Source organism: Garra rufa, chromosome 3 (assembly GCF_049309525.1).
Source record: "Garra rufa chromosome 3, GarRuf1.0, whole genome shotgun sequence".
Lineage (NCBI taxonomy): Eukaryota > Metazoa > Chordata > Actinopteri > Cypriniformes > Cyprinidae > Garra > Garra rufa.
In genome coordinates, this window is record NC_133363.1 from 38965490 (window position 1) to 38980174 (window position 14685).

At 34.5% G+C, this 14685-nt stretch overlaps 1 protein-coding gene across 1 annotated transcript in view; it reads right to left on the minus strand.

Annotated features, from left to right (window-relative positions):
• Positions 1-14685, minus strand: part of ipo11 (importin 11) — a 229992-nt gene that overhangs the window by 55770 nt on the left and 159537 nt on the right. Inside the window, exons 18-20 of the mRNA XM_073836609.1 lie at positions 6494-6527; positions 6174-6214; positions 5976-6092 (exon numbers count right to left, since the gene is read on the minus strand). Of these exons, the coding sequence (XP_073692710.1) occupies positions 5976-6092; positions 6174-6214; positions 6494-6527 (192 nt within the window). The remainder of the gene's footprint in view (positions 1-5975; positions 6093-6173; positions 6215-6493; positions 6528-14685) is intronic.

The following is a 14685-nucleotide window of genomic DNA, read 5'->3' on the forward strand; positions in this document are numbered from 1 at the left end:
AACTTATATAAACAAATACATTTAAAAATAAAGAATGATAATAATAATAATAAAACTAGTATAAATATAGCAATAGAAAGTTGTAGTATTATCATAATCATCATCAATATTGTTTTGTTATGACCATTTATTCAGTCTGACAACAATGTAAAATTATTCATTTATATTTCACTTGTAATTTGAATAGCTCTGAAATGTCATTGATCAGTACAAAATTATGTTTGGTATTTAAGCGATACTGATGGTAACTATCACAATAACTTTTGTGCCAAGAGCTACTTCAGTTTTAGTAAGTGCTGTGCTGCAGGTTTTTATTTTTATGCTGCTCTTGCAATTTATTCTGCCTTGCGATTTGGTACCTGATTTAATGAACAATATTCCATGAATTATTCCTATGGATTACATTTCAAATCTGTGTCTAAGTCCTCCCTCACATCTCTCTCCCAGTCTATTTTTGCAGAGGTGTGTTAAAACTTTATACTCTTCACTTTAAATTCATATTAGCATGCTTTGCTGTAGGAATGCTACATTATTTTTTACCTGTCAAAACGACAGAAAGCATTTTGAACTATATGTAGTGCTCTTTTTTAATGCAACCTCTGGCATTCTTGTATTTTGTTAATGAATATACATACATACATACATATATATATATATATATATATGTGTGTGTGTGTGTGTGTGTGTGTGTGTGTGTATCTTATTTATGCATGCAAATGTACAACTTGTCAGTGCTCCCAGTGTTAACTTCTTAATGATGTTTACTTCACATGTAAATTTCTAACATACTTACCACTTTCTCATCGTAATTGGATGCAGTAGTTTAGCAAACATTCAATTTGTGTTTTTTGCCGTCAAGCTCTTAGCATTTTGGTGCTTCATCAGCATTTCTTCAGCTCAAAGGAAAGCTCAGTTGCCGCAAGCAGTCAGTGTCTGTGCACCAATCACTGATGACAGCATTTGCATAGCTTGGTGTTTTGCTTTACGATAATTAACAAAGAAACATTCCCGAATTAACTGCATCTTCATCTGATTACACTGCTAATTAATAACCTTTAAATATACTTTTAAGCCCTGTCTGCAATAAGTGACAAAAATAGGCATCACAAAAATCATACCATAAATGTTGTTTACTGCTGTGCCTTTAAGACAAATGAACTAATGATCAAAAGAAATGTGCTGCATAAACAATTAAAAGTTAATTACAACTTTATTTCTCACAATTACGACTTCAGATATTGCAATTGGGTGAAATAAAGTTGCAATTAACTATTTATTTTTTTACTCTAGGTTAAAACGGCTTCCACAGATTTTAATTGTTATGGTTTCTTGTAATTGTTATTTTATATCTCACAGCGTGACTATTTCTAATTTTAACTTTCTCTCAGTATTAGGCAGCAATAGGTATCCCCTCAATATAAGATTGAAATGACCAGGGATTGTATTCACAAAAAACTCTCTCTCTCTTTTCCTCAAAATGCTGCACATTCCTGATGCAAGGATTGCAGGTGCTACACACAGACAGGAACTGTGATAAACATTCATAGGTTTTTCTTTTATATTGTTAGTTCTTCTGATGATTAGGAATAACGTTATCTACCCAACATTCCCCTGAATGGCCCAGTTTTTGATTTATGATTATACAATAAGGTAAGGCTGTCACTAACGATTATTCTGATACTCAAGTAATCGGTCGATTAATCATCAGAATAATTGATTACTCTGTTACCAAAATAATCGTTTTGATTTCTGATTATACAATAAGGTAAGGCTGTCACTAATGATTATTCTGATACTCAAGTAATCGGTCAATTAATTGTCAGAATAATTGATTACTCGATTACCAAAATAATCATTTTGATTTCTGATTATACAATAAGGTAAGGCTGTCACTAATGATTATTCTGATACTCAAGTAATCGGTCAATTAATTGTCAGAATAATTGATTACTCGATTACCAAAATAATCATTTTGATTTATGATTATACAATAAGGTAAGGCTGTCACTAATGATTATTCTGATACTCAAGTAATCGGTTGATTAATCGTCAGAATAATTGATTACATCGATTACCAAATGAATCGTTTTGATTTCTGATTATACAATAAGGTAAGGCTGTCACTAATGATTATTCTGATACTCAAGTAATCGGTCAATTAATTGTCAGAATAATTGATTACTCGATTACCAAAATAATCATTTTGATTTATGATTATACAATAAGGTAAGGCTGTCACTAATGATTATTCTGATACTCAAGTAATCGGTCAATTAATTGTCAGAATAATTGATTACTCGATTACCAAAATAATCATTTTGATTTATGATTATACAATAAGGTAAGGCTGTCACTAATGATTATTCTGATACTCAAGTAATCGGTTGATTAATCGTCAGAATAATTGATTACATCGATTACCAAATGAATCGTTTTGTTTTCTGATTATACAATAAGGTAAGGCTGTCACTAATGATTATTCTGATACTCAAGTAATCGGTCAATTAATTGTCAGAATTAGGGGTGTGCGATATGACGATTAAAATGTCTCCACGATCTGCTTTTGAATAAATATCGTAGTATCGTGCTACAGTGTGCCTCCGTCTTAATATACTGTACATTCACTCACGGGACACTGCACTTATACATATTCGCGATCACAAAAGTACATTATTTGAATGTGCTTCAAAGTCTTGCCGGTAAAATAACGCCATTTGGTCCGCGCGCTGTTCTGGCATGCGCTTCATGAGCGCGTAAACCTGAAGCACGTGCGCTAAAAGCCTGTCAAACAGCACCTGATTACTAAACTGAGCTATCTTTGGCGCTTAATTTGCTTATACTGTCAAAGACACGCAAGGATTACATTTAAACACAGTTGGTTGTCTAAAGTGAAAGTACACAGTTAAGAGAAAAACGGATGCGCGCCTGTATAGATGCGTGCAGCTCTGTGACAGAACTAAACATGCTGCCGATTGTCATTAAAGGGACAGTACACCCAAAAATGTTGTCACTCACATGTCCTAAATCTATATTAATTTTTTTCTTGTGCTTAACACAAAAGAAGATATTTTGAAGAATGTGGGTAACAGTAGCTGGTCCCCCCTGACTTAAAATAAATAAATAAAATATATGGAAGTAACTGGGGACCCAGCAACTGTTTGATTACCCACATTATTCAAAATAAGTTTTATGTTCAGCATGTTTTATGCTAAAAAAATGCGAGAGTGAGTAAATGATGACAGAATTGTCATTTTTGGGTGATGATACGCTAATAAAACAAAACAAAGGTAAATCACTCACTGCTCTTGACTGAAGAACTTCAATACAGTTGCTTTAAATGTTGCTTCTATGTATAATTTATGTATACAATGTATATAGTGTTTTATTTTTATATTTGTTAATTAAATTTCTTGAATGCTACTGATAAATACCTGAAAATTAAAGCACTGTTTGTTTTATTTGTATAGTATGTGTATTTGTAACATGTAGCTTATCTTTGTTCTTATTTTTTAAAAACAAAGAAAATAATGACAAAGATTTTTTTGACTTCGCCCACTTTGGCATAAATATTTGCAATTCTTTTTATTTTATATTTTGTTACCTTGTAAGGTTTTGGTTTTAAAATAAAAAAAAATTATTTGGCTGTACTACTCAGACAACTTGTAAAAAAGTAAAACCAACATGACAAAGAATCGGGATAAAATCGTGAATCGTGATATTTCTTGAAAAAATCGTGATATGATATTTTTACCATATCGCCCACCCCTAGTCAGAATAATTGATTACTCGATTACCAAAATAATCGTTTTGATTTCTGATTATACAATAAGGTAGGGCTGTCACTAACGATTATTCTGATACTCAAGTAATCGGTTTATTAATCATTAGAATACTCGATTGCCAAAAAACCCATTTTGATTTCTGATTATACAATAAGGCAGGGCTGTCACTTGGTAGAGTAATTTGTCGATTATTCTGATGATTAATCGAGTTATCAGATAATTATTTTTTTGGTGGTAATAAAAATAGACCTAAGCGAACAATAGCCTTTAAAATTACTCAAAATACACATAATAGCAATGAGGTAGAAATAATTGGTTTAAATAAAGTATCAAAAGCAAGTAATCATCTGGTTTTATTAAACAAAACTGTTAAAATACATAATATATTATAAACAATAGTAATAACGTACATTATGCATTATAACAAATGACTGCAGAGGGCGCCAATGGCCTGATAATTGTTTTTACTCTTTGTAAAAGAGTTTTTACTCTGCAAGACCTAATCCTTGTTTAATATTGACTAAACCACATTTAATTCAAATGTCAACTCAATCTTTAATATCTGGCCATTTCTATACAACAGAAATGCTACTGGCACTGTAATTTCTTGAATATGTGGACATCAAAACGTCTAAACTTTTATTTTTAAATCGCGATAAACAGTTAGCATATTTAAAAAGATATTGATGTATTCTCCTGTGTTTGCGTAGGTTTATAAATGATTTACCTTACAAATCTGATGAAATGGCAGACGTTGCATTCACAGATGAACATTCTAATAAACCCAAACTCACAACAATATGCACAGATGGAGTTTAAGACACTCCACACATGTAAACTATAACAGTTCATTTGGAGCAGCATTTACTGTGAACAGAGCCGCTCAGAGATGCATGTACGTAACCTACACAACATGTAAATAATTAAAGAGCATATATTAAACCTGCATCACATATATTTATTTAATTGAATTGCATTGTTTGTTTTAAATGGGTTTAAAAGATCATATAGTCTTGGGAAACGGTCTAACAATACGGTTCATGGATTCTCGTCTGTGGAATGCGCCACTTCTCGTATTCAAGTACTCGAATTGAATCAATAAATCGTGACAGCCCTACAACAGGCTTTATTTTTGATCATTCTATAGATATTACTGATGTGTAAAGTGGATGATCATGTGTCCTTGTGTTAGTTAAACACATTTGTTCAGCTCATTTTCAATAAATGATCTTTTTAGACTTGGGGTTTTTATAGTACAAAGAACTCTTACCCCAAAAGATCAAGAACAACAAGATTACTTATGATACAATAAATATGTGAGCAAACTAGGAGAGAGATTACAAACTACTCCCAAAGATTTGAATTAATTTCCAAAGTCGTATGCCTAGAATATTTCCCATGGCCTTTTAAAATTGGACAGCCAGTTGAGATTTTACACCATGAGTGACGTAAGCTTTAACAAAAGGTGAAACGAGCTAAGCTCTGGGATGAGGAACTTTCGGCAAAGCAGTTAAAGATCAAGAAGAGCATGATGGAAGAGCCATTATTTTACAAGTAGCGAAAAAGGTAAAAAGACTAAAATGTCAAAAAGATTTGTCAAAAGATACATTTCTGAGCTCATAATGACAAATTATATGAGAATAAATGTACTCCTGAGGTGGTACGGCACATCTGCATGAACAAAAAATGAATGGACGTGCCGCATAAAACACTTTCATATTTAATACTGGTAATTTGACTAATCTTTAAGCTATCCTATGGGGCAATACAGAGGAGCACTAAATCATTCAAAAGAGCATTAAATATCTCCTGTGCTCCACAAAGTTGACACGGAAGGTTACTTCTTAAAGGTTTCAACGTACACACGGTGTGACTGTCTGTAATTTATGCATGTTTGACTGAACGAAGCTTAAATCACGAGCTTTGCATTCTAACATGACTAAAATAAATGTAATTCATCAAAAAGGCGCAGAGTCAAGGCTCACACAATAGCTAAAGGTTATTTTCAAAGCAGGTCATGGCCTTGTTCTCAGTCAGTGTGGTTTGGTAATGATATGACATCAATACGTGTCTTTCAGTGTGCAAAAACAATAAATAGTTGCCTGAGGAATATCTAGAAAAGCATCTGATCGAAAACTGAACCTTGTGCATTCAGATGACCTAATTTGACCTCTCAGAAAGGTTGAAGCTCACCTGAATGCTGACTCTTTCGATGACGCAGGAAATAACGTGGAGAACTTGCATTTTGCTGTCGCATTCATTGACCTGTTGCAACAGCTGGAACAAAAGGCTGAATATAGACTCCAAGTACTGAAGAGGAATGAAAGAGTTGTTAATGAAGACCTTTAACTCAACCAAATGACATCAAATGTTTAAAACAACCAATCTTACCGGTAGGAATTGCTCGGTTCTGAACTCGAAGTCATCCACGGGTAAGGCTGAGTTAAGTGTAATGACTGCAGGTGAGAAGCAGTGAACTCTTAAATACACATGATTATCTGACATGCAGATGAATGAGGATGAGAGTGATTAAAGTAATCATACAACACCATGCAAACAAGCAGGTGATGTTGAATGGCTACGGGTTAATAGGCAAACTAATTACAAGAGTGCTTAAATGCATCCAATTAAAGCTGACGAATGACCAGCCTTGTGTAAAGTCTGTAAACTGCAGTATGATGGGCTTAGAATCACTCAAGAAGAAAGGATATCCAGCTTTAGAGTTGTGGCTGTTTCGATGCGAACCTGAAACAGAGAAAAATTGCATTATTATACGAAAATTAATAAGGCATGATCTGGGCCGTGAAGTATGAAATTTTAATGCTGAAGTGTGTCGTTTCCACACCACTAGTGACACCAAATGAAAGGGAAATAATTATTCAGATTCCACACCTTCTGAACAAATGCATTTCTAAGAATTTTTCCACTGGTTCATCATTACTGGATTTTTAAAATAATTTTACATCAAGATCTATGTTAATTAACATTTTCATTATTGACCTTGACTTCAGGATTATTCATTTCCAACTATTTTTATCGGTTTATTATTACTAGATATTTTTGATTAATAGCGGATTAATTATTTGAGAGCTGACATAACTACAAACACTTTTCTTTGCAATGTGGAAAACGCAAACGGAATCTTGAAAGTGTTCGGTACACTTAAATCAAAGTGTCATATGGACTAGTGTATATGAATATTAAGCCACAAAAAGACTAGTTAAATATGAATTCTGTGCGTCTCTCTGTTAATTGATGGCGCAGACAAAAAATATCGTCATATCATATACAAACAGAAATGCAAAAGTCTTCACAGCAATCTGTCAAAATAAAATTTCGGTTAACTTAGAAAAACTTGGAAATATATTACTTGATGTAATGATAATACAACGACTACAATTATTAAGGCATTATTTTTTATAGAATATTTAGCAGATAAATTATTTACCAGAATGTATTTACCAGAGAAAATGTAAATATACAACACAAAGTATTTCTAAAAAATAAATAAATAAATAAAATTATTCATAATATATTTATTATTATATATTTTTATTAAAATAAATAATTCAGAGATGCTTTTGATTATTAGATTTAATAAAACCATTTAAACTGAATCCAAAAAATGTATAAAAAACACAGAATTTGGTCAAATTAAAACGGAATTTGAGAAAAAAAAAATTGTGTACGTTTCAATATTTGAATGAATTACACATGCCTTTTAATTAATAAAATGTAATTTAACCATTAAAACAAAGTCTAAAAAAATTAAAAAACAGAATACAGAACATTTTAAACATAAAAACGGATTAATAAAAAAAAGAAACAGAAATTTGGGGGAAAATTTTTTTAAATTGTTAAATTTTATCAATAGTTTAAATTCATCAAAGAATCATGTGACATTGGATACTGGAGAAATTGGTGCTGATAATTCAGCTTTGTCATCACAAAAAAAATTAAGTTTATTAAATTTTTAAAAATTCATTTTTAAATATAATAATATTTCATAATATTACTATTTTTATTGTATTTGTATTTTAATTAATTAAATAAATAAAGCCTTGTTGGACATAACAGACTTTTCAAAAAAATATAAAAAAAACAGGTAGTCCCACCCCAAACTCAGGTGGTCTGCAAATGCCAGAGTACACTGAGGCACACTTTAGGAAGTCTACGTACAGGTGGCTTACTTCTAGCTTTCTCTGCAGATTAAACTAGGCTAGGAGAAACTATTTTACATGCTTCACCTCCAAAGAACTCTTTCAAAGGACAGCCATTAATTTCACCTTAAATCAGTGTGGTACATGTTGACAAGAGACCTCTAAGCCTACTCAAGTTTCCTCAGCATATAAATCTTGAGAGTTAGCCTGTAACCAAAACAAAATTAACATCATTAAAAGGTCGTGCCGGTATGGGATAACAGAGGAGCCTGAGGGTGTTAGTAAGGATCGCATAAAGAGTACGACTCAAGCAGGTGGCTAATGACAGACCCCGCCACCTTCTTACAATGATCTATTACACCGGCTGATGGGACAGCATGCTGCGCTCCACAAACAGGTTTATAACGAGCTATAGCAGGAGATGATGAAATTTCCCCAACACATCAAACTTAATGATCAAGCAATTTTCTGAGTAATAGCCAAGGGCCTAGAGCAATGCATTTATTAAGTAGATAACTGACAAAGAGCCAAGCGGAAAACAAAGACATTTTGGTTGGATTCATTCTTTCATTAAAAGTCTTTACAACTGACAACTACTTTGTTGCATCACCAGCCGTCACTGTCGTACTTGTTAACGGAAATGCTGGAAACTCTCAATTTTGATTACTTGTTGTATATACTAAAGAAATGCCAGTATGCCTAATTAGGGATGCACAATAGAATTTTTTTTAATCAGTAACAAACATGGGTAACCCATTACAAAGTTCCGATCTGAAGCTAAAGATTCACAAACTTTCTCAAAAAAACCTGATCTAAATCAAATGACTCTCATTCCGCATTTCAAAGTTACGATGTGAAGCAAAATATTCACAAACCTGCTCTAAAATCCAAATCTAAGTCAAAAGATTTGCGATCCACCCTCCTAAGTTCCAATTTGAAGCAAAAGATTCACAAACTAAAACCCTATATCCCAATCTAAATTAAATGATTCACAATCCGCACTCCGAAATCCTGATCTAAATCAAATGAGTCATGATCCGCACTCCAAAATCCCGAACTAAATCAAATGATTCGCGGTGATCTACATCAATTGACTCACGAATCTGCTCATAAGTTCCGATCTAAATTAAATGATTTGCATTCCGTGCTCTGAAGTTCCGATCTGAAGCAAAATATTCACAAACCCGCTCCAAAATCCCAATCTAAGTTAAATGATTTGTGGTCAGTGCTCCGAAGGTCCAATATAAAGCAAAAGATTCACAAACTTGCTCTGAAATCCCGATCTAAATCAAATGATTCACAATCCACACTCCGAAATCCTGATCTAAATCAAATGATTCACAATCCACACTCCGAAATCCTGATCTAAATCAAATGATTCACAATCCACACTCCGAAGTTCCGATCTACATCAAATGACTCGCAAACCCACTCCAAAGTCTAAATCAAATAATTTGCGATCCGCATTTCAAAGTTCTGATCTAAAGCAAAAGATTCACAAACTTGATTCGGAATTTAAATCAAATGATTCATGATCCATGCTCCTAAGTTCTGATCTAAATCAAACAATTTACGATCTGTACTGCAAAGTTCTGATCTGAAGCAAATAAATCCCAATCTGTGCTCCAAAGTTCTGTTCCAAAGCAAAAAATTCACAAACCCACTCTAAAATCCTGATCTAAATCAAATGAATCACAATCTGTGCTCCAAAGTTCTGATCTAAAGCAAAATATTCACAAACCTGCTCCAAAATCCCAATCCAAGTCAAATGTTTTGTGTACACGCTCCGAAATACCAATCTGACGCAAAAAATCCCGACCTAAATTAAATGATTTACAATCCGCACTCCGGAGTTCCAATCTACATCAAATGACTCGCGAACCCACTCTGAAGTCACATTCTAAAGCAAAAGTTTCACGATCCATGCTCCAAAGTTCTGATCTGAAGCAAAAGATTCACAAACCCGCTTTGAAATCCCAATTTAAGTCAAATGATTTGTGATCCACACTCCAAAGTTCTGATCTAAAGCAAAAGATTCAGGAACTTGCTTCGAAATCCTGATCTAAATGAAATGATTCACGATCCGCACTCTGAAATCCCGATCTAAATCAAATGATTTGCAACCTGCACTCCAAAGTTCCAATCTAAAGCAAAATATTCAAGAACCAGCTCCGAAATCCTGATATGATGCAAAAGATTCACAAACTTACTCGGAAATTCTGATATGAATCAAATATTTCACAATCCATCCAAAGCTCCAATCTAAAGCAAAATATTCACAAACCCGCTCTAAAATCCCGATCTAAATCAAATGATTCACGATTTGCGCTTCGAAGTTCCGATCTGAAGCTAAAGATTAATTTTCATTAATTATTGATATATTTTATATCAGTCTCATTGTTATAAATAATATGTTACAAGGTCAAAAAAAAAAATAGCATAATTACATGAAACTAACCCTAAACCAAACCCTACCCCTATAATATGTACATGTTGTTAGCTAATATTACTTAGTACATAATTGAACAATTACCGTTTAACAAGGACACCTTGAAATGAAGTATAACCAAATAATGCTTGCTAGATGAATGAAAGCTTGTTAGATGAAAGTATGTGACTTCAGATACAGCAACTGTCAATGTGAACATCCCCATCACAAGTCTCTAGGGGGCTACAGCTGTACAGCTGAAAAACAGCATTGCACAGGTGGTACAGTTTGCACTTCATTTACGCTTCTATTTAGGCAACCAAATTAGACACACAAAACCTGCTATTTTATGAACATTTTCATTGCTAAATGACTGGTTGTAAAGCATGTAACTACCAGAAACAATAACGTCAGCTGAAAAAAAAACGAAACTGTCGACCGTTACCAAATTCAATCCATCTTTATTGAAATGGGTTTAGGAGGGCTTACATATTCTACAGAAGAATAAAAGCAGAGATAAGCAGGGCCGCCTTCTCTCTCAGAGGCATCTGCGGCATAAAACATCAAACACCGACTGAAAATAAAGCACTCCGCTCCCTGCCAGCGTACAGAGTGCCCACCCAGTAGATATGAGAGAATTATGAGTGAGGAGATGGGATTCTGTGACAGTAACCCTATAACGAGGTATAAGCCTGCCTGCGGATGCCTGATGAGGCCACGTGCTACCTGGCCAACCAGAGCGGCCGATCGACATGGGTCTGCTCACCCAAAGGTCCTGCCTGCATCACTGTTATCAGTCTGCTCAGCTTGCCTCCGTTATGGATATGAACGTCTAATCCTGCTTTCTTCTGCTCGTCTGAATGGAGAAGCTGCTGAATAATAGCTATTAGTCTCCACGAGCAATCGCAGAAGACACAGCTGCCACAGTAATTCCCCCAACAAGACTTCCCACGCAAACACAGATCCATGCACTGTTCATTTTTTACAGTTTTTTTTGTTTTAGCTACAGATTTGTGCTTTGAAGAAAATGCCTTCTATACAGTCATTATTAGACGTTAATATACAGTCATTATTTGATGTGCCCCCCTGAGCCTATTGAGTTTTAACATACAACATACAAAGCATGCGGTGAGTTTCGTGGGGGGTAATTGAGAATGAGAATTGAGAATATATATATATGCAATCCATTACGATATAATTGGATTTGACTGGTTATGTTCGGCTGTAATTGGTTAATGCAATAAATCCCGCCTCTTAATGTTTTTGCACGTTCCGCGTTCCCAAATTCAGTCTGAATGAACAATAAAATGCTGTTAATGGGAAGACTCATTAAAAAAATTAAATAAACACCTCACACAATCGTAACCACTTTGTTACATGAAAATAAGACTTAAAATGGCATGAAAACATGATCTGAGGGAGTTTTTGTGAGTAATCAGCTTGGTGAAATTTAAGTAAATCTATGTCTGTGACCAATGTTTACCGAGCATTGACAACTGATGATACGAAAAATTCAAAAATAGTTAACTATTAAAAAGAATAGCTGAACATAAGTTCACAAATAAAATATTAATAAACAGTATATTAAATTGCTACTGCCTTAAATGCCTTTTTTTTAATAAATGTAAAACGCTTAAAATCACTTGCATGAATTCAAGTATAAATCTTAAACTTAATGACATTCATTTATTTATTTTAATAGTTTTATGATCTAAATCAAACTATTCATGGTCCACGCTCTGAAGACCCAATCTAAATCAAATTACTTGTGATACATGAAGTTCCGATCTAAATCAAATGATTTGCGAACCTGCTCCGAAGTCCTGATCTAAATCAAAAGATTTGCAATATGCAATTTGATGGCCCGATCTGAATCAAGTGATTTGCGCCCCACGCTCCTAGTTTTTGAGCTAAAGCAAAAGATTTGTGAACCCGCTCCCAAGTTCCGATCAAATGCCTTGCGATACACGACTTGGTTCCGATCTGAATCAGTTGATCCCCAATACGCAAAGTTCTGATTGAAGTCAAATGATTAGCGAACCTGCTCTGAAGTCCAGATCTAAATCAAATGATTTGTGACTATTTGCGATCCGCACTTACAGATTTCGATCTAAAGCAAAAGATTTGTGAACCTGCTCTGAAGTTCAGATTTATCCATATGCTCCAAAATCCCGATCTGAATAATGATTCACAAACCATAATTTCAGATCAGGGCTCAGAGCGCGGATCGCGAACCATTCAATCCACGGAACGATTCAAGAACCTGCAAATGATTTGCGAAAAGGCTCTGAAGTCCTGATCTGAATCAAATGATTTGCAATTCATGTTCCTAGCAAATCGCGAATCATTCAATTCGCGGAATGATTCAAGAACCTGCTCTGAAGTTCTGATCTAAATCAAATGATTCACGATACACAATTTGAAGGCCTGTTCTGAATCAAATGAGTTTGCGATGCAATGGTTTTTAAAATCATTACATAAGTGATGTCAGAATCTGAAAATGAATGGCTATTTTAATTTGATCTGGTTTTTGCTAGCGAATCACTTGAAATGAAAAAAAAAGTCATGAGTTTCCACTTTAAGCACCTTGTACAAACCCTGACATACATACAGTCAGAAACTAAATTGAAAGTGTAAAGAAACAATACATTTATTGGATGGTCTGTTGGAACGTTTTAATTCAAATAATCAAATCTGTCATGACAATTCCTTACGGCTTATTTTTATTACTGCTGACAAAATCAAAAACCTAATTTTGAGTCAGCAAGCTTGTTGATGAGATAAACATTAAAATCCCCCTAATAACAGATGACACGAAACCAAAACACTGACATGGATAATTAGACGTCAAAACAATAAAGTGAAGGCCGTTTTTCTCCTAGTGACAGTGGCACTGCAAGTGAGGGCTGTTGCGCGAGCGTACAGTATCTGCAAATACAAGTTGTATATATGTATGAGGGTGCGTGCATATGAAAGCGATTAGTCTATTCTATTCAAGCTGACAAACCATGAAATAGAAGTAGCCCGATCTCATTTCCTTTGCATAATAGAGTTCGGGCAACGTTGAAACATGTAAGATAAATGATCTACTGCTGTGTTGAAAGCTCCTGGAGGCACGAGAGCTCCACTGTCTCCAATTCTGGTGAGGTCTCTCATTTCTGAACCGGCCAAACGCTGCACATTATTCGCACACATCTAACTGTTCAATGTTATTGACTAACTTTACTTGTGGACAGAGGTCAATAATTTGAAGACCACAATCCAGACCAAATTCATCCAATAAATTAATAAAATGAAGTTTATATAATAATAAACATATCCATTTCAGCTCTTTTTCTCCTACATGTTTAAAGTCTGCAACAAAAAGCTTCAGGTTTAGAGCTTGATGTGGTATTTACCATATAGATGGACTTACTATCATCTCAGTCTTCAGAACACCTTGGGTTTACTCTGGATAGGACACAAATTAAATATTTCTGGAAAACACATTCTGACAAACAAATACAACTTTAATTGGTTGTTATAAAAAATTGCCACTCACAAAAAGTTTGAATGTGCAACCTCTCACACTTAAATCAAAACCACACAGACCACAACATGTCATTATTTGAATGGTGGTTGACTGGCCTATAATGAATCTCGAGACTCGTTGAGCTTTAATTGAACCCTGGAAATGACCGATGGGTTGTTTAAGAAGCAGAAGGGTAAAATCTCCAGAGTTGTTGATACGTCGGAGCCATGTAAGAGTAGTTCGTCTTTGCCTGGAGCCTCCGGGCCCCGCGGCAACTGTCAAGTCTACTCACACCGCGAGTCTGCACACTGACATGACAGCACCTCTAGAGCGCTGAAGGCTCACCTCGCTCATAGACGACGTGTATTTGTGGAAAACTATGAATGTAGAGTCTGCTAATTTGCAGAAAGTAAACTCTGTTTAGCAGCCTTCTGCTTGCTGGGTCAATAATGTAAATGATAGCTTGTTAAAATGGGTTTTGGTTACAGTTGGAGAAAAAAATGCAACCAATAGTTACATTTTAAAGACATAGTTCACTTTTAAAACTTTTAAGACCTTTGATCATCTTTGGAACACAAATGAAGATATTTTTGACACGTTCAAAGTAAGGACTAAAATAGTCCTTCATAACCTTAATGTTATGAAGCTACAGGAATACTTTTTGCACGCAAAGAAAACAAAAATGATTTCTTCTCTCCTGTGTCAGTCTTTGACACACATTCACGAGAGTACCACAATGCATTTTATCGATAACCTTATTACCTCTCTGGGCCTTCAATGTGGATGTTACATTGCTGTCTAAGC